The sequence below is a fragment of the Sciurus vulgaris genome (genome assembly GCF_902686455.1).
Source record: "Sciurus vulgaris genome assembly, chromosome: 5".
Taxonomy (NCBI): domain Eukaryota; kingdom Metazoa; phylum Chordata; class Mammalia; order Rodentia; family Sciuridae; genus Sciurus; species Sciurus vulgaris.
In genome coordinates, this window is record NC_136465.1 from 143,982,445 (window position 1) to 144,004,647 (window position 22,203).

At 33.6% G+C, this 22,203-nt stretch overlaps 1 protein-coding gene across 3 annotated transcripts in view; it reads left to right on the top strand.

Moving 5' to 3' along the window:
* The window catches only part of TMTC2 (transmembrane O-mannosyltransferase targeting cadherins 2), a 458,982-nt gene that overhangs the window by 276,655 nt on the left and 160,124 nt on the right, over window positions 1–22,203 (top strand). For all 3 annotated transcript variants that reach the window (XM_079143057.1, XM_079143058.1, XM_079143056.1), the window contains one exon: window positions 17,018–17,132. In XM_079143057.1, the coding sequence (XP_078999183.1) occupies window positions 17,018–17,132 (115 nt within the window). The remainder of the gene's footprint in view (window positions 1–17,017; window positions 17,133–22,203) is intronic.

Below are 22,203 nucleotides of genomic sequence, written 5' to 3' on the forward strand. Positions count from 1 at the left end.
AGAACTTTCCCTCACTTCCCTTTCTCTATAGTATCTAGTATATTGTCTGGTATTTAGTGGGTAGTAGTGGCATGGAAGTGGTGTCAATAAATATGTCATTGTCTTAGGTTAGGTTCCCCATGACCTCATGTCTATGGGGAGAATTTTCTACCTGGGTGATTTGCCAACCTCTCAACCTCATCACCTCTCCTCTCTAAAATGAACAAATTACAAAATCCTTTTAGTTAAGGTCATAATCACAGACTAACAAAGTTATTGTAGATAAACAGATCAGTGAGCACACAAACATAAAATAGAATGATAGCATATATGGCAGCATATGTGATGTAACAAATGGAATTTAAAAATTAAGTTATAGATTCAAAATTAAATCAGTGTTCTAGAACAGTTGACCTTAGAGAACATTTTACCACGATTCGTTTTTTTTTCCCCTTTCCTTTCCCATACTGGGGATTAAACCCAGGACCTAGCAAATGTTAGGCAAGGCCTGAGCTACATCCCCAGCCCTGTCTTATTTGTTCACCATGCTTGACTCTATGATTTTTAGTTGTTTGGAAGTAATTTTTTAAAAAATAGTGAAGAATACTAGGAGTGGTGCACACTTGTGATCCCAGCAACACTAAGGAGGCAGGAGGATTCCACTGCCAAGTTCAAGGCCAGCCTCAGCAACTTAGTAAGACCTGTCTCAAGGCAAAAAGAAATAGGACTTCAGATGTAGCAATAATAATGGGCCCCTGGATTCAAGTGCCAATATTCACAAAAAAAGTAGGGGGGATTAATCTAAGGAAAATTTCATGAACTAAAGTTTGTGCTTCATGCCTGTTTCTACTGTAAATATGGAGACTGTAGATATAAAAGATATATATATATATATATATATATATATATATATAAAACATGGTGAACATATTTAAACCTCTCAAGATAATTACTCAAGTATGCCAAGTTTGCCCCCTAATGCAAATGACAGCTATTACTTGTTTAAATAGGAAAATACAAACTGTTTCAGCTTTTCAATGTTTAACAATTTTTCTTTGTGTTTGATTACTATAAATCAATAGTTCTGTTTCAATTATACATGGTTTCAAATTTCAAGAAATAACTGAGTTGAAGAAATATTATTTTCTAAGAAATAACTCAAAATTTAAATTCTAAACTTGTAAATCATGTGAAAATTGACAGATTAATTTTGGATTTTATGGTATAATTTTGAATTGTATATCCTTTTTTAACCATGGTACAGTGTAATTCACCACCTAACTGTAATTATATAATAATATTTTTAATATATTTCCAAATAATTTGTCATAATAATTACTTCCAAAAGATGCAAATTTTTCAAAAGAGGTATAGATTTTTGTAAAACATAAACTTTACCCATTAAGCCAGGAAAGGAAACCATTATAGTACTTTGTTAAGATCAACTAGCCCTGGGGCTGGGGAGAGAGCTCAGTCAGTAAGTAGAGTGCTTGCCTTGCAAGCACAAGGTCCTGGGTTTGATCCCAGCACCGCAAAAAAGATTGACTAACCCAAATTAAAAAGCTGTAAAAACGAAAACCCAAATTTTCCCTGCCCTTCCTCTTCCCCTTCCTTCCTTCCTTTCTTTCTTTTGATGGAATCCAAGGGTACTTAAACCAAGTCACATCCCTAGACCTTTTATTTTGAGACAGAGTCTCACTAAGTTGCTGAGACTGGTTTTAAACTTGTGATTCTCCTGCCTCAGCCTTTCCAAGTCACTGGGATTATAGGCAGGTGCCACTGTGCTTGTTTTTAACAGAGAGACATAGTTGAAAAAAGCTACTGCTAAAAGAACTGGTAAAGGCTGATTGAGAGAGAAATAGTAGAAGGCTTACTCAGGCTTCTATAGAGTAAAGAAATTCTGTGCTTGTCTTCTCAGTTTATCTCTTTTCTATTGAATAGAAAAAGAAATGTAAAATAATGGGGCGTACAAGAATAAAGTGAAAATATCTCATTGACTGAACTAGACTAAAATATTTTTTTAAAATAATATTTGTTGAATTATTTAATTCATGCCCTTTAAGAATATCTTATTTTTTAAAAAAATCAAGTATGATCATTTTCCAGTTGGGAAAAAGTAGTCACAGAAGTTCAGTATACTTTGTGTCTTTTAAGAATGAAATGGCATGCACATTTTTCTATTGTCCCAGCTGTAAGGACTGTGAGTACAGTTTTTGTAGAAAACAATATCATTGCTTACAAACTCAATGCAGATGGCTCTATGGTGTCTTATAATGAAGTGGTTGCTATGCTGCCAATTTGAAGTCATTGAGATTACCCCTAACAAGACTTCCAGGCTCTTTATGGGCTTTTGAAAAACATCAATCCTAATACTAGTGTTGTCTTAGATTATTATACTTAAGGAAGGCTTATATACTGAAGAAATTGAGAATAGAATATGACTAAATGAAGTATGAAATTAAATTATTGTTTTCCATTTTAGTTTTTTGTTTCTTAAAATGCTCGTTCATAAAATACATTAAATATACCATTCATAGAAAAAAATGTGTTGTCACCTATTTGTATAAAGAATATTGCTAAAACAGGTATCCATTTAGTAGCCTAAGAGTATTACCAATATCTTCGAAGACCTCTTTCTGTATCTCTTTTGTCAATTTTGTTTCTTTAGATTCATTTATTTTCTTTTCCTGATTAGATCCTCCATTACTATGTTAAAAAGGTGATGACAGCAAATGTTTTTATTTTCCTACTTTCTTATTCTTGTCGAGAAAAAAGGGTTTTGACACTTTGCCATTAACAAAATGCATTTTATAGGTTTTTCGATAGATCACTTTAATTAGTAAGGGTTTTCCTCATATTTCTAGTTTAAGATTTTTTATGAATTAATATTGATGATGATAGGTTTTTGCTACTCAGTATATTAATGACATATCAGTAGATTTTAATGACACATCAGTAGATTTTCTGTTGTTGATGCTGTTTTGCCCTCCTGGAATAAACCCAGGAATTAGTTATAATGTATTATTGCTTATAATTCTTCTAAATTTGTTTTTTCGCTTTTGTTTCTCTGTTACTGATAGTTCCTGCCTTGTAATGTCATATTCTGGTATTGAAATCATCTGAGGGCTGGCCGTGTAGGTCAGTGGTTGAGCACTTGCCCAGCACTGTGCATATGCATACATGTGTACACACACACACACACACATACACACACACACACACAGAAGAAATAAAATGAAATCAGTTGACCTTAACCTTAAAGATTCAATTTGGAATTGTTATCTTTTTTTGTTGTTGTTCCTGAAAGATTTTTATATCAAATTGGAAATATGTTTTTTCTTTATTAGGTAGAAGTTATCTGCAGAACTAACTACACTTGAAGTTTATAAATGAACTTTTATTTTATTAATTTAATTTCCTTCATAGTTTTAAAAATAATTGTATTTACTTCTGGGCCAATTTTAATGACTTCTTTCCTGGATTTTGTTCAGTTTAACTAGTATTTAAAATCCCTTTGTACAAAGTTATATATAATATTCATATCTTTTTTGCAATCTCTACTGCAGCTATAGTTTAAGACCTAGTTTTGCTTTGAGACTCTTTGGGCATTGTATGTTGTGCTATGCCAGATTTTGTAATGGTAATGTATGTCTAAAAATTCTAAAGAAATTTATTTTCTTTTTTCTGTTTGTGTAAATTTGTTGGACAAATAGTGTATCCACCTTCTCAGCCGCTCAGTCTGCTTCCTGCTGGGGGGCAGGGTTTATGTGGCTTCTGCATTCTGACCTTCCACTTGCCGCCCAAACCCTGGCTCATTGTGCTTGGACAGGTACATGCAGGTGAATGGCATCTCCAGAGTCTGTTTATCTTTCCATATTCCTACTCACATCAGTTTATAGACTTCAGGATAGCTCCTATTTTCCTACTAATTAATACTTTTGTTCAAAAGATTAAAACATTTTTCTGTCTGCCTCTCTCATAGTTTCTGTAGAAGAATCTGTTCTCTGGACGTCAAACCTGACATGTATTAAGGAATAGCTAGCTATGTTAGGAGTAGTATTTGAGAATGGAGTGTTTGTTTTGGATCATAGAAGCTATTTTGAAATTTTAATTTAACAGCAAAACAAAACAAAGCTGCTAAGTAAGCAAAAAAAGTATATGAGAACTAGCATGTGCAAAAGGAAATTACAAGCATTGGTCTCCTATAAAGCACAGAAGGGTAAAATATGTTCATTTCTTGTTGTAATGTAACATGATAGATAAAATGTCACAGAGCAGGTTTTCAAGATGCTTTGTTTCAGCCTCCCTCTCCTGTTCCCCCCACCTCACAAATCTATCATGATGATGGATTTAAAAGAAAATTCCAGATATATCTTGAGGGATTATGGAGGAACTGAAATGTTCAGATTGAAAAGGGTTGGATGTGAAGGCATGTTTATATTTAATTCTGTTAAAAGATGGCTAAAACAAAGTGTGAGCCCTGTTTTTACCTTTATGCATGTGGGTGTTAAAATAGACATCTTTCTAGCTTTCTGTATCAGTTCTACACTTTTGTATAATTTTAAAGCTATGAACATTAACATTCAAGGGGTTCTAATAGGAAAATGAATGTTATGTGCTTACTAAAAATTAAATGATGATCAAACATACTAACATTTTTATTTTAAGGAATAACCCTGTTTTCCAAAGAAGTAAACTCTATGCAGATTTGATGAAACAATGGAGGAACATATGTGTGTGTACACACACATGCATACCTTCTGGAGAGCATGTCTATATTATAGACTTCTTTTGTTTTTAGTGTATATATAATTTTAGTTATATGTGGACACAATGCCTTTATTTATTTTTATTCAGTGCTGAGAATCAAACCCAGTGCCTCATACGTGCTAGGCGAACATTCTACCACTGAGCTATAGCCCCAACTCCTTATAGGTTCATTTTTAAGGAATCTAATTTCTGTTAATATTATCTGCCACTCTGAACATTTATTCAGTCATTTTAAATAGAATAATTAATACCTTTGTGCAAAACAACATTGGATATTATATTAAAATATCAGCATTAATATACTTTTTAGAAGCATTATATATGTGTGTGTTAGTATTTCACTAAATTTCCAACATACCTGACCAAAAGAACTTAGAGGAGAAAAAGTTGTATATTTTAAGCTTTTAGTTTGGGAGGCATAGTCCATGGTCCAAGGAGTCCATTGTTCTGGGCCTGTAGAAGAGAAGAGAAGAAAGAAGAGACACCAGGGCAAAATATCAAGCCAAAGGCACGCATCAGTGACCATAATCCACCTGCTTAGAGTTGTCACCCACTTAGTCCATTCAAATTTGGATGGATTGATTAGGTTACAGTTAGTTTATAACCTAATCTTTTTGCCTCCAAACATTCCTTCATTAATAAAGGAGATTTTTGGGGACACCTAATTTCTAATCCATAATAATATATATTTAAACTTTGAAAAATTTCTGTCTAGAAAATTTTAGAGTAGGGAGAAGGAACTGAGTTAGTTAATCAGTACATCACCTGAGAATCAGGTTTTGACAGAAACAGGTAAGTGAGGTGTCAGTGGAAGACATTTCTTCGTGAGTTGCATGGAATGCAGAGGAAATTTAGTTTCTTACAGTGTTGGGGGCACTATATTTTGTAAGTTAAAGTTTATACGATAAGAAATGGTGATTAAATTTTTTTCTGGCACTACTACTTCCTTGGGATAAGAGCAGATTGCTCAAACGTGTAGATCGTGAGACCACCAACAAAGACTACAAGGGCTAAGCTATTTTGATGTTTTCTGCTTTGTCAATTGACTTAATCTCCTTAAATTTTACAAATAAACTTTGGTAGTTTTCAGTATTGCAAATACTTCTCTTTTTTTTTTGGAATAATCTGAGTATTTTCTAAGGAAGACTTCAAGTCATATTCAGTTTGGTGGCTGAGATTGAATGGTATTGTCCATATTTATATATGTATCAAAACTAAATTTAAAGTAGAATGAGTTCCTGGGCATTTATAATGAAAACATTAGCATATTAATTACTGATTTTGTACAAACCCATGTATTCTGCATTTTTCTTATTGCTGGTCAAGTGATATATTTAAAATTACTTTTGCTTTTGAAACACTGTTATTTGGAAGGAACAATACAGGACTTAAAAATTTCTTGCTGTTACCCGTGAGGACAATGATTTTGAGATACATTGAGGGCAGTCGATGTAGTCACTGAAGTGGTTACAGTGCCATTCCTCTGCTTTCTGTGATACAGCTCCAGAATCAGAAGACTGTATAGTGCTTTGGTCAGAGGACTGTCTTGCTTTGGTGTGGCAGTTTCTCATTCTAAGCTCATTATGAACTTGAGCTTGGAGTATAAATTTATTTTCAAGGTTTTTTTGTCAAAACATAAGGCTAAACGAAGCATATCCTAACCCCAGTTCTGATTATTTGATAGGAAAATGTGACTTCTCATGGATTTTAATCATCTTGACTTGTAAATATTCTTAATAACAACATTATTTAAGGCTCGATGGATGGAATATATGGACTTAAATTTCTAAAGTCACAGAGTTATAATTACTAACTAGTAAACAACCAGTGGATGTTTTTGGTGGGGAAAAAAAGAAGCTTTTATGACCTTTGAACATTCCCTGTTAGAATTCAATCTAGTTAAGACTGCAGCTGCAGAACAGTAAATCGTGATGTGATAATGTAATTTTGATACATTGATCCCTCTTATATTGTCACATTTCCTGCGTTTTTCCTATTTGTCTTACTTAATCCTCTATATACTAGCTTTCTTTTACTTCTTTGAAGCAGAAGTTTCTGAGTTGAATATTTGAGACTGTTAAATAGGTAATATCCTTCCTTATTTCAATATTGCATTTTTCAATTCATGCAAAAGTGCCTCATGTTCAAGTACTTGCTGCAGCATCTTTCAAGAATTTTTGAAACATTTATCCTTTATCAGCAAAGAAGCCAAAGAAAATTAAACTCCATTTTTTTCAACAGTTAATAGTCAGCTGAAAGTACAGAAGACAACCATTAAAACAATTGTTGCCCAAGATTTATGCTTACAGCAAAGATATTTGATATTTGTTTTTACGAATCTCATAGTATATTTATAAATATTACTCTAATTCACACATATATTTTTCTACTTAACATACACATTTTAATTCTTGAAATTTATATTTCTACTTGCTGTTTCTTATCTTTTAAAGTCACCTTTTCTCTAGAATCATTTCCACTTTTGCACTGTTTAAAAATAGCTCCTGGGTTGATCAAAGTTAACTGCCAAAAATTAGAATATGCAAATTAACATAGGGTGTAGTATTGAGATGCACTATACTTGTATCTTAGAAGCAGCTTTTCTAAAAATTAGGACTTTCTTTTATTTTCAGTTTTAAATTTATTTTCTAGAGTATATTTAATATTCCTCTGGTGTATGGTTTTGTTGGCATGGGTTTGGTTGATAAGGTAATTCTTAGTAACACGCCCATAGACACTGAATAGAAAAGGCACATTCCAAAAAATGTATATCTCCCTGATTATGCTTTTTTATGTAATAATCTATGCAGGAGATACATCTTTTAGATAATAGTGGACTTCTCAGTGTTAGTGATCTAATTTAATCCCAGTGTTCCCAGAATTTAGTTTAAGTAAGCATCATTACATCCATTTTACAGATGAGAAATAAGGAGGATCAGGATGCTTACTGAAAAACAAAATGGTAATAGCTCATTAATAACTGTTAGTTTCCTCATAGTGTATCATCACAAACTCTCTGAACCTGAAGTAGGTCACCTGTGTAGTGAGTACATAAATACCATCTTGTGGGATAGTATATGTAGCATATCTAGCCCAGGACTTGGCTCGCATTGTATATCCCGTGCTTTTACTATTGCTAATGGTTAGACTGGTTAAGTAATTTACATGGGTATATCCAAATCTAGTTGGTGACAAGACTAGTACTAAACTCAGGTTTTGGACCTTTTGTCTAATGTTTCTGCATCAAAGTTCCTTTAGTGACGCATAGTAAGAAACTAACCTGAGGTCTAGGTGGCAGGGACTCACCCAAGATGGCAGGATCCACTGTGAGATAAGGTAGTTTATTGGACATTGGATTATAAAAGAACAAAGAGAAACTAGGGAAAAATTGGATGTCCCTTTTCCCTCTGGACTAATTTAGAAATCATAATATTGTTGTCTAAGAACTCATGCCCTTTCTAAAGGTTCTTCATCTTTTAGACCTGAACCAAACTCAAATGATCCCAGTTATCACAGAAGCAGACTGTAAAGACTCCTTTAAAATAATCCTGTTTGCAATATGCACTCAGAGAAAATTCAAATACTCTTTAGAATTTACCATCAATTTGTAGGTATTAGGCAGATGACTTTCATGGGCTGTGAGATCAGCCATGTATAAGCAATTTCTAAAGGCCTTTTGTGTTTTGGTATGGATGTAATATAAATAGGATTGACATTTATGGAATTTAATGTATATATTCACCACGTGTTGTTTTTTTTTTAAACTACTTGTTCTTTGTGATTAGCAAAACAAAAAGGGTGGGGGGGTGGTTCTTTGCACGGGTTGAAGTTATCCTTGATCTGCAAAATTTTTGATGAAGTAGCCCTAGTACTATATGTAAATACAGTTAATATAACTGCCTTTGCAAATATAATAACTGGCCAAGGGAGAAGAAATTTTGCAGAGAGCACATGGCTATTAGGGATAGGCAGGTATGTTTTAATGGACAGGCCATGGGAAAAATTCTACATAGAGAAGAAATTAATGAATGAAGGGAAATACAGGCCAAACCATGTATCAGTTACTCTAAGTGGTACTGACAGCAGACCTGACTGGATGTAGAGGTGGTTCATAGTCAAAGTTAGAAATATAGCACTTAGTAGATGGTGAAATGCTGAGAAGGATTCCTTAGATATATTAAAATAAAGACATAGATGATACATGTGAATACATACAATATGCATGTGGTTGTTATAGTAAGTAACCATGTTGTCAAGATGAACAGTGTTGTTACATTATTGAAATACTAAAATTAGGAATAAATTAAATTTCAGATTCCAAAGCAAATTAAATTTCAGCAACCAAAGACAGCAAAACAAGAGAATAACTGTGTATTATAACATTTCTATAAGATTGTATTTTGGTATCAGTATTCATGATCTTTAAATCATTTCTACTTCCACTTAATTTTTCAACTAAAGCTGTTATATTTACCCATTTAACATGATATTCTTTATTGTGATAATCCAAGGTATAATTGCTTTAGGGAAAATAAGTTCCCGTGGCTTAGAAGGGCTCTTACTTCCCTGATATCATATGAAGTGATTATCAGACAATTAGTATAAAGCCCAGACTACACATGTTGACCACCCCCCCCTTCTAAATTCTTATTAATAGATGAAGTAAGAGAGCATCTGATACACAAACACACACACACACACACACACACACACACACACACAGATGACCCCTCTCCATGTTATGTTTATCTTAAATTCCATGCTGTTAAGTGGCTTTTCCCCCTTCCTTTGCTTTCTTTAATCCCTCTCCATTGAGATGATTGGAAAATTTAGCACAGTTAACCTTTATATTAAAATTAGTTTATTTGAATTATAGTTTTGGCAAGACCATTTCTGGAACACATCTAAAGTCCATGTACTCCATAGTGCTTGAAACCAAGGACTTTAGAACCAGAGAGACACATGTGTCTCAGCTTGTTTTAATATTTTGAGTCTCACTTTGCTTCTCTGAGGCCTTGTTCCTCTTCTAGTACTAAGGGAATGATGTTACTGTTATAACAATTCAGAAAGACTGTATGTAGACAAAATGTAACCTAAAATTGGTTTTTAATTGAAATAGAAGTAGTTCTTATCAGATACATTAGGCACTAATATATTAGGGATAAATAAATTAATTATTTAATGTCTTTTGCAGTATTCCTGACACAGATTACTGGCAAAATGCCAATTTTTACCCTTTTTGGAAATAGCATTCTGATTCTAAACAAGTAACTCAAAGTTGGGGAAAGCGAAGTTTAGGATTAATCTCCTTATTTATGCAGTTAAATACTTCAATTTTGGCAGATCTTTACACATTAGTTAACATTTTAATATCAGGACTAAAGATAAAAGATTAACATTCCAAGATAAATTATAGCTAAGAGTCTAAGATAAGAGTCTTTACATATTTTGGCGTCTGTGTATTTTACTACTAAAATGACTATGCTGATCTGATAGCCCAAAGAGGCATGTTGACTCATGTAGACATGAATGTTAAGTAGCTAAAAATGAAATATTAATATTAAGGAATGTATTTTTAGCTAATTTTTCAAAGAGAAATATTATATGCCAAATCATGAGAAAAATGTTATATTTCTTTTATAATAAATGGTATATATGAAATTTCTTCAAATTTTAAATATAAAATTGAAAAATTCTTGAAATGTGGGTCAGATTTCCCAGTGTTGATTTTTTGATGTGAAATTGCAGTAGTTACTTCAGAGGAAGTTTGAATTTACTCTATGAACTTGAAAGTTTCGTGTATTTGGATGAGGACTATGAGAAACATTGGAAGTCCTTATTGACGCAGATCACTTAGCATTTTCAGAGGGACTACATCTTTGATTTTCTCTTTAGAACAAGTTTTACAGGATGTGAATATTTAATTGTTCCTCTGCTTTTCAAAGAACATAAAATAAACCGTGGCAGATTGTAGACTGAAATACAAGAGGAGCTTTCATTGTGAATTAAGGTCAAGTTTCTTAGTAAGAGGATACCTTTTAGATGTTGTTGAATATCAGTGTGAAGGGTCCTTCAGGTGTAAGAGTGAGTCCTACTTCACTTCCTGGTTTTTTAATAGAAGAGTTCCTTTTTGAAAATAAAGCAAAGCACATTTGCTAGGCTTTATTTAGTGATGTGTAGAAATGCCCTTTTGCACTCCCTTACTTTACTCTGTATGCATAGCCTAGGAAGGAAGTCTGACATTTATTAAACAGTGCTTGTTCAGTCTCTGCCACATCTCCATAGCACCAAAATCATTGTACCTGTATCTAAGTCCCCAGCATCTTGGTCACCTTTGAAGCAACAGCTGTTTGTTGACCGTAGGTTGAGTATGTTCTATTTCCATTGTGTTAACAGGAAAATGTGACCTTTAAGATTATAATCTCAAAGAAATGTAAAACAGTATATTTTTTGATATAAACTTTTCTCTGACCTGGAAAATATATTATGAATATGTGTACCAACTAAGTATTGGAAGGTAAGGTGGCCTTTCCTGTACATTCAGATACCCGGGAACAAATCTGGATCTCCTTTGTCATTAACTCTGTTACTTGGTGAGCCAGTCTTCAAAATTTTTCTCATCAGTAAATGGTATATTAATATACCTCAGATGTTTATATTAGCTTGAATAAGTTTAGATCATTTTCAAGTATATGGCAAGCTTTAAACAAATATAAGCACTATATTATTAGTTCATTATAACATTTTATTCTTTATCTTCTCCTTTTTCCTTTTCCTTTTTACTTGTTCCACTTCAATCATCATAGTGGTTTTTAAAGTATTGGGTATTCAACCCAGGGGCCCTCAACCACTGAGCCACATCCCCAGCCCTCTTTATTTTGTATTTTGAGACAGGGCCTCACTAAGTTGCTTAGGACCTTGCTAACTTGCTGAGACTGACTTTGAACTTGCAATCCTGCTGTCTCAGCCTACCAAGTAGCTGGGATTACAGGTGTGTGCTACCACCTCTGGTTCAGTTATCATACTGTGGCAAGGAAGGGCCATGAGATTGGGTAGCAGCCTCTCCAAATTAGGACAGTTTCTCATTAAATTCATTTGTATAATAGGAAGTAGATGTGTACTCTGAGTATTTGAAAACTTAAATTGAGAATTTTAAAAAATTTCAATGAGATTTTAGAGCAAACATTTTTTAACTTCAAATGAATGCTTTATTACCCCAGAATGTAAAGTGTGTATGGCATTCATCCATACTTTTTATTAAAAGATAGACTTTTGAAACATTGATAACTGTTTTGAGCTTTATCACAATTTTTTGGAAGAATTTTAAGCATTTTATCCCAATAAAACTACACTTCTGAAAGTCATTGCATGAAATGATCACATCAGTAAAATGTATTGACTTAAGTGCAAAAGATATAACATTAAATATTAATGAAAATGCAAGATGTTTATGTTCAGGTGGTCCAGTGTATAAGTTTGAATGTGAAAATTTGAAAATAATCCTGTACATCTGTTTTGAATTTTCATAGTATAAGAAAAAGTTTGATGTTAAAGCTCTTTATTTCTTAAGTAGGATATAGTATAATCCCATCTCTATTTTAAAAGAATGTGAAGTATGACTTTAATTTTCCATTTCTACCTCTCCTTTCCTCACCTTCCATCCCTTTCCTTCCCCCTTTTTTCCCCTCCCCTGGATCCCAGGCTGTTGGTTAGATTAATTATATTCTTTGGTTCATGGTCAGTTTTCAGGGTGATCCCTGCCAAGTTTTCTCTTTCATTCATCTCTTCATTCTCTTTTATCTCTATATCTAACTTCATTTTCCCTTTGCACCATAGGCAGCTGTTCTAATGCATTTGATTTGTATCCTTAGATTTACAATGTACCCTTTTAAAATATACAGTGATATTTTGAGTGTTAATTTTTATGATAATTATAAATGTTATTATGTCACAATACATTCCAGTTTTTAGTCTTGAAGACTTTTACAAGCAGTCATGTTACAGTATTTACATGCTTTATGTTGGTCATAACTGCAGCATAGTCATTCATGAAGTAGACCTCATATCATACACCCTTGGATGGACACACTGATTATTTTCCATTGTCAGCCAAAAATACGACTCTGAATTAAACACCATCCTATATGTTCTCATAGGTGAGAATTCTGGGTGGGAAATTTTTGGTCCCAGCTTATCTATGACTTAGTTCATTTGTGATTTGACTGAGTACTCTCAGATGGCATAAGGGACTGGCTGTTCCAGGTCACACTGTCAAACATAGCACTCAGGTTGCTTCTACAGTCCCATCAGTTTTTGGGTTCACCTAGTCTCATTTTTGCAAGCTGTGTATAAAAGACATCTTGCTGTTGTAGTTTGTGTTTTGCTGAGTTACTCAGAAATTTGGGTACTACTATATTAGTTTAAATACACAAGATTTATTTGGTTTCCCTTTCCAGTTTATTCTCTTTGCCCTTTTCCTAGCGGATTTGTTACCTGTTTCTTGTTGCTTGAAGGAGTTCGTTTACTTTCCAAGTAGAGTGCTTTCTCTTTTTAAATATTTGAAGTACATTCTCCAGGTGAATTGTGTTTTTAACTTTGTCTGTAGTGACAAAGTTATGGGAGCTCTTCATTTTGAAGTCTTCAAATTCACCAATTTTTTACCTTTTGAGTTTTACCTGGAGTCCTTTTATGGAGTCTTTTCCCATTCTATGAAGATATTCCCTACATAGTCTTCTCTTAGCTTTACCTTTTCAGGTTTAACTTTGTAAGTATCTGGAACTTACCTTCGTACTTGGTGAAAACACCATTAAAAATCCAGTTTCATTTTTCTCTTTTATATATGGTTAGGATACATTCTTTGAGTCCCTTAAATATTACTAAAATATTTATTTACATTATATAGAATTTATGGATTAATTTATACAAAACTGATGTTTTTATAGTATAAAATTGTCCCATCTGTGAACCTTAGAATATTTCTCTGTATCTTAGAGGTTTTGTAGTGAGACTAGTTAGATTTAAAAGTTGACATAATGTAAAAAAGGCACACTGAATAATTCTGCAAGTGAATTATATAGAAGTAGAATCAGCACATGGGCAATTAAGGTACATGTTTTATACTTTATTTCAATATATTTTCCTTTATAATATATCAAAATTGGCTGGAATTGAAGCGGGTTATCTGTTCAAGTGTGATATTTTATCAGTGGAATACAAAAAATGAATAGTGTTCTTGAAAACAATTGCTATTTAGATGACTGCTAATAGTATTTTTTAAATTTTGAGTCATATTCTCTGGGATAGCTTTATGTTTTCATAGTAAGCTCTACTTTATGGTAGCATTTATTGATAGCATTAATGAAAAAAATCAATCACTTTTATTTGTGAGTATGGAAACACAGAAATTTTCACACACAAAAAAAAATCATGGGACAGTTTTAGTTTTAAGTTTGGCAACTCTTGAACAGTTTAAAAATGTGTTTTGATAAACACAACATTGGGGACAAGCTACCTAAGGAAGAAGGGATTTTGAAAAGGAATTTTGATTTTTATTTGAACATGATGAAATCTTGTCATGGTGTTAGTGCCCTTCAACTGAAGGGACTGTACCTGGAGTAAAAGAATTGGCAGACTCCTCTCCTGCACACACACACAAACACACACAAGCACATGCACACAGAGAACATTACACCATGGAGAATCCTGGGGTATCACTTGTCCAGTTGCAGGATTTTGACTTTGGTCAGGTGTGATATATCTAAATTAGCCTCACATATATCACCTAACTTTGTCGTACTATTTATAATCCTTACCACTCTCTGAAGTTCATTCATTTATCTAATTGTACATATCGTATCTTCTTCACCCCTTCCACTTCTCTTCATCATATCATGGGCTCCATATAGGTGAGAGCTTGATTATTTTATTTCAGTATTGTGTACACATCCCCTAATAAAGTTCCTGGCAAACAATGTAATTAACAAGTACTGTTTAATCAGTGATTACATTTGTGAATTAATAAATGAACACACAACCAAAGGAGTGGACATATTTAAATGTAGCTGTATTCATGTTGACTACTAAAAAGAGCTTTACTTAAGAGTAATTAGCATTAATTAAGATACAAATATCTAATAAAACGAGCAATTTGCTTCTATGGACATATGTCCCAAAATATTCAAAGTAAATTTTTGCTCTGTTTTTCCTACCTTTGTGTTCTAAGACTGTGGTTTGAGTGGGATAGCATTAATATGATGTTTTCTTGGTGCTTAAATTAATATTTGGATGCTTTCTCTGGAGTATTTTCAATGCAAATCAATTTTCATTTAGTAATCCCACAATCAAAGCAGAACTTTGTGGAGGGATGAAGTGGGTTGGAAACTAGCCTAGGTATTAGAAGTTTCCACAGAGCCATACTTTATTAATTTGGGTGGAAAACTAGTAGATATAAAATGCATGTAGTGTTACACCTGTTAAGTTTGAAGATAATTATAACATTTTACTATTATGCTTACTATCTTTTAATTTCATAGCTCAACTGAACAATATTTTAAACTGCTTTCTGTGTGTGCATGTGTGTGTAATTGTGGATGGAACCTAGAGGTGCTTTACATCTCCAACTCATTTTTTATTTTTTAATTTTGAGAAAGGGTCTTGCTAAGTGCTAAGGGTCTTGATAAGTTGGTGAGACTGGCCTCACTCTTGCAATCTTCCACATGTGGCTTCCTTTCAGTTTAAAGATATGATATTTTATGAACTCATCATTTCAAGGCCTAATCCCTAATGTGTGAATGTCAGTTTGTAATAAAAGACAAAACATAGTGTAAGAATATCAAATGTAGCAAGAGTAAAATCTGGAAATAGTGAGCTGTGGGTTGGAATTTCTCCTCTAATATTTCAGGATCAATTTGGCAAAATCTTTAGTGCTTTTGAGTCTGCTTCCTCACCCACGGGACAGGCATTAGCTTTATGTACAGGACTCTGTAGACAGCTTAGTGAGATGACATATGTCAAGCATGGCATGGTAGGTGGCACTGTTAGATGTTGGATAATGATAAGTTCATTGCCTTTCCTGTTTTCCATCAGAAGCATAACTTGCCAAATATGAAAAATTAGGATTCTCTGAAGACAATATGAGGACAGAAAGTACATTATATTTAATATTATTTCTATCATCAGTGTTTGAAAATTGTAAATTGCAGAGCATCAACCTTGATAATATTAATGATAATAACCAATATTTATTGTTAACCATTGTTCAGGCATTGTCTGAAACATCTTATGGTATATTAACTAATTTAACCCTCATCATGAAGACAATAAGTCACTATGAACCCATTTTACAGATGAGTAAACCACAGTGCTGGTGTGTTAAATTACAGGCATGCAGGAAGTTCTGACTCTGAAAGATTCCAAACTTTTTAAATGCATTAAAAATTGATAACCTTTCATTATTCAGGCATGGTGAGTAATCATCTCAATAAGTGTTGATACACATTAGTCTTTCTTTTGTCTTCCTGATGAGGAAAGAGTCCATTTTCAAGATTCAATACCTTTCTCCTTGTGGGGAAGAATAACTTTTAATATTGAGAAACTCTAATTAGATGGGGAGAAAATTAAGGGCACACAGAAAAAACATGATTTTTCAACATGATTATGTGTGGTGAAATATTTTCCCTACAGCAGACTCATTTGTTGGAAGGGTATAAAGAAACATATCTGAACAAACCATATATACTTCACTGTTTTAAGAAGGGTAATGTTTTACTGATATATTCTAATGCCTACTGAGTATCTTTATAACTTTGATCTTGTTTAGATTTTGTGCTTTTCATCTTTAGATCTTCTATGGCATTTATCAGGTTTTTTTCATACTTGAATGAAATCTTTGTTTATTTTAAGATGATTTCTTACAGTTTCTAGTCCAATAAGTATACTGTACTTTCAGACCATGAAGACCCCTACGGAAACTTGAAAGAGCATGAAGTCTTTGTAGGTGATCTTAAGATAACATTGTTCTTGGCCTTATGATGAACTGTATATGTGTATCAGCTTCGAGACATAATAATTACTTTAATTATGTTTAGGCTTTGATTGTATTTAATCTTCTGGCTTGATGAAATTTTAGCGTATAAGGGAAATAAATTTTACTTCATAAAATGTTTTATGAAGGTTTTTTTCTCCCCATGGTACTTCCTGATGGCCTGATATTATGTTATGTGTAATTGGATTGACGCTTAGCCTGAATGCTTCTTTTTCTTCTTGCCAGCATGGGGTAACCTTGGAAATGTTCTGAAGAGTCAGAGCAAAATTTCTGAAGCTGAAAGCGCCTATAGAAATGCTTTGTACTACCGCAGCAACATGGCTGACATGCTTTATAATTTGTGAGTATGACTTGCTTTCTCTGATTGGGTTCATTTTTGAAACCTGTGGTGAGAGGGACTATTGATTTAACTGCTGGAAACAGAGATGGTGATAGCTGTTTTTCTGAAATAGTCTTTTCATTAATCATGCCTCTGAGACTCATAGGTGGATAGTATTTGTGATTTCTTTGTTTGGAGCTATATCATCTGTATGCATGAGTATTGATGTATTATGTCTGAGGTGTTTTGAAGTTGTATACCACATTATAACCTCAAAGTTGGTTTAAATGCTTATAGTTTTTCACAAAGTTTGTTCCACTAATACTGAGACAGGTATTAGGGTTCATAAAACAAGACTTTATGTATGATACTTATACAATTGATGTGTTGGTTGTTAATAATGATAGCTTTTGTCCTCATTAGGAAATTGCTCATGTCAGAGTATATATAGAATATTTGATTTTCCAGGGAGTTAATGAACAGGATCATGGCTGTAGTAATGGGGGTTCTTTTTCCTCTTCTTCATCCTCATCCTCTTCATCTTCTTTCCTCTTTGAAGGTACTGATGATTATCAGCAAGGTTTGGATAGAGGGGTAATTTAGAATACCTGCATGTTGAGTTAGAAAAATCCCTATGATTAAAATCGATTTTGTTCTTTGTCTGGAAAGTCTTAGGAGCTATTAAGAAGTTTGAGCTGGTAAATCCAAACTAAACTTAAGTCCTTGCTTGGCCTCTTATCTTTATGAGAACATTTTGTTTGTTTGTAAGAGAAATCTAGCTTAAACTTGCTTAGACACAGAAGAGAATTTATGAACTCCTGTAACTGGGAACTCTTGGGGTTGTCTAGATGCAGGCACAGTTAAGTCCCAGTGCCTGATTATGTTCTAGGAATCCCCCCCCCCCCCCCATTTTTGTGGCTCTGATTTTCTCTGGCTTTGTTCCATTTTCTGTGCTGCTCTGTCACTAGGGATGAGAAGGGGGCTCCTGCACCTTTATTTGTGTTATCTCCTGACTCTTCTCAGTCTTGGAAGAGAAGAGAATTTGTTTTTATTGTCACGTTGTCTGTATTAATCCTGCAAAAAGTTCTCTGAGTGACTCTCCTGGGTTCTCTGGGAAGAAACAGTGGGCAGTGTGGGATGGACTGAGAGACACTGCCATTGAGAGCTTTTCAGAGTTGGTATGGAGTGGAGGGGGACCCGTTTCCTACAGGAAGGTGATCAATCTGAGGCAAAATAGTTTAGTTCTACCAACTTGTTTAATGAATGTGGCATAATATCACCAGTATCAAAAAATGTGTTTTTAATTTTTGGTACATTTTTATACTGGCTACTTTAATCATTCATACTGGTTAAGTCTAAAAGCACTGAGATTAAAAAAAATAAATAAAGTACAAAGAGAAAAAAAATCCAGATATTTCAGGGAAGACAGAAGAAATGGCTCATTTCCTTTTCTGTTCATACATTTACCTTTCTTTAAATTCCTACTCTTCCCTACTGGGCTCTCAGCTGAGGGGCTGATGGCATGAATTAAGTTAGCAGATGTGTTTTTTGCTGTATTTCACACTGTTTAATTTTTCCTTTGTTACCTGGATTTCTTCACACGGAGCAAACTCTTTCCATTTTGCACCATCCCTTCCACCCACTCAGCTGTTTCATGCATCACAAATATATTACCATCCTCTTTCCTGAACTAATTTGAATGAAAATATTAGGCTCATGAGTATAGAGACTTGTGTACTCTGCATCTGAATAATACTACATTACTTTTTTGTTAATAACTGTTATATCATGACCAAGGCCTGTATCAATTTAATACACTTACACACACTGCTATTTATATAGAACATTTTAAAAATCTGAATGTGATGTCAAAATGCCTCTTACTTTGCAATGTAGAATATCAGTTTTTTTGGTATCTATTCTATATACACTTTCAGGGGAAAAAAGCAAGGTGAAAATCAACACCTTCTTATTGAACTTTGTTTTTTCTCTCTTATCCATAGCCATTGGTTACTTAAAAAAAAATAAAATAAATTTGGAGTGCTGAGGATGGAACCCAGAGTTTGGTGCATTCATGGCAAGTGCTGTGACATCCCCAGCCCCAACAACCACTGGTTAAAAAACTAGCAAGCTCTTCCTGGTATCTCTTGTGCAGGGGTTTAAAGGAAAAGGAATTGTGTTTATTCAGGTTGATACTTTTTTTCTTTTTTTTTTCCTTCTTTTTTTGCATTGCGAGAAATTGAACCTAAGGCCTCTTACGTGCTAGGCAAGGACTCTACCACCGATTTGAATCCCCAACCCCTCTTTATTTATTTATTTATTTATTTCTATTTTGAGACAAGGTCTTGCTAAGTTGTTTAGGTGCCTTGAACTGGTGCTCCTTTTGCCTCAGCCTCCCAAGTTTCTGGGATTACAGACTTGTGCTACTATGTCTGGCTTATCCAGGCTTGTTCTTTACTGAAATCATAAATTTATTCAGTTAGATAATCCCACTTCATATGTAACTTAAAATCTTCATCTCACAACTTCATGGGTCTCTATATAAGCTGGGAAAGCATATGGATAGTGTTACCCAGTCCCTACTGAAAAATCCTTGCTGAAGAAATAATTATTAGAAATAATTATTAATTATTATTAGAAATAATTATTAATTATTATCAGTTTTACCTGTAGTAAGTGGAATGTGTCATTAGGGCCACATATAGTTCCAATGTATTTTTACCAATATAATAGGTTTCTAAGTCAGACATAATTGTTAGCTTAAATGATTCCCCCTGAAAAATGTTACCAGTGATTCAGAAATACTGAGTTATGTAACCTATATGGTTGACAGAACTCTGATACTCACTAATTATTTTCCAAAATAGATGTATTACTCCATGATTTTAAAATCAGATATTAATAAAATGCACAAGGATAAATCTTTTACAACTTTCAATGTTAATAAGTTTGGTATCATATGTTCCTTTGAAACAGACTTTTTTTCTTTTTCTTTACATAGGTAGACAGTTTAGAAACTATTAAACAATTAACAGTTTTACTCTTTAAGATGTATATGCTATTTCCACTACATACTTTTCTCTGATGTACAGAAATTATTGCATATTCTGTTTCAATTCCTAAAATGAATTTGCTTTTCTCAGTCATTCTAGTAAAGTTAACCTGACAATTCTCCTTTGTGGCTAGAGGAAACATTAATTACTCTTCCTATTATCAGTCACACTTCTATCTCTTAAAGATGTTTTGTGAAAGCAGTTTGAAACTGATAAACCTATGTATAGTAATTGGTACAAAATACCTATATTTGTTAATGAAGCTTAGAAACTTTTGGGAATCATAAGTTTCTGTTATGTCCTCTACTTAATCATAATTGGTAACCTAGATTTTTTTTTAACATATTCAGTGTTCATAAGCCTACTTGCTTTGAAAATTACTGGAAAAGTTTTTTATATCTGAAATCTTTACTAGAAAAATAATCTGGAGGCATGAGTCATCGTTTCACTTGAAAGCTATACAATCACTAAAGTGAGGTACCCCATAACTGACCAGACACAGAGTAATTCTAGGTTAGAGATGATCCTCAAATTGGTCCCTTTATTTTATTTTTATGTTTCTATTTTAAAGATATAATTAGCACTTCTTATTAAGTGTATCTGAATATTTTCAGTGAGGAGGGAGAAAAAAAAATAGATGATTTAGAAAATAGGTAAGCAGTATGAAATTTTATTATCTTTTATAGGATGATAAAAATTTGAGGAAAGTTTTTTTAGGGAATGATATCAGATTATTGCTGACAGGTGCAGACAAAGGGTTGTGTTCCCTGCTTATATAATATTGGAGTAATTTTAATTTTTTGTTTCTCCAGTAGCTATTTATTTATTTCGTACAGGAAATTGAACTCAGGGGTGGTTTACAACTGAGCTACATTTCTAGTCCTATTTATTTGTTTATTTATTTGTTAATTATTTTAGGGAGGTACCGAGGAATGAACTCAGGAACACTTGGTCACTGAGCCACATCCCCAGTCCTATTTTGTATTTTATTTAGAGACAGGGTCTCACTGAGTTGCTTAGCTGCCTCACTTTTGCTGAGGCTGGCTTTGAACTCGAAATCCTTCTGCCTCAGCCTCCTGAGTTGTTTGGATTACAGGTGTGAGCCACCTCGCCCAGCCTTTTTGTTTTTATATCCTGATCTTGCACAGTTGCCTAAGCTGGCCTCCAATTTGCCTCCTGCTTCAGCCTTCTAAGTCATTGAAGTTATAGGCATGCACTTCTGTACTTAACTGTCAATTCCTTTAATTGCATTAACTAGTTGTGTGTGCCCAGTTCTCTTCTTGGTTCTTTCAATGTTATCCCAGTTTGCCTTCAAATGAAACTTACAAAATGAAGAAGATAAGACTTAGTTACTTTGTCTAAGGTCATACAAATAGCTTGTACAGGGACCATGGTTTGAACCTAAGATGCTTGGATTCTGTAGCCATGCAAAGCTTCTATTTCTGCTCAAATGGGCAGAAACTTCAATAACCCAGGTACAGTGGCACATGACTATAATTTTGGATCAGAGACTTGAGGAGGAGCACAAGTTTGAGGACAGTGTGAGCAATTTAGATCCTGTCTCAAAATTTAAAAAGTAGTAAAAAGGACTAAAGATGAAACTCAGTAGTAGGATGTCCCTGGGTTTAATCCCTGGTATTGCAAAAACAAAACAGAAAACAACAAAACAAAATATCCCAACTCTACAATATGTATGTTTCAATTAAAAAAATAAGTATATACACACACACATATATATATTTGCTTCAAATGACCTGTAAATGTAGAAAGAAAATATTTGACTTTCAATCTACAATACTACATATTAATTTTTAAAATAGTTACTGAGTTGAATTAACTCATGGTATATTATACTACTACATTGTCAGTAGAATTCGTAACTGCATTAAGAGTTGTTTTCAAGAAGAAACTGCTGCAAAAAGCAATTTTCTTTTCTTTTGGTACCAAGGTTTGAACCCAGGGACACTTAACCACTGAGCCACATCTCTAGTCCTTTTTAGTTTTTATTTTGAAGGTGGGATCTCATGAAGTTGGTAAGA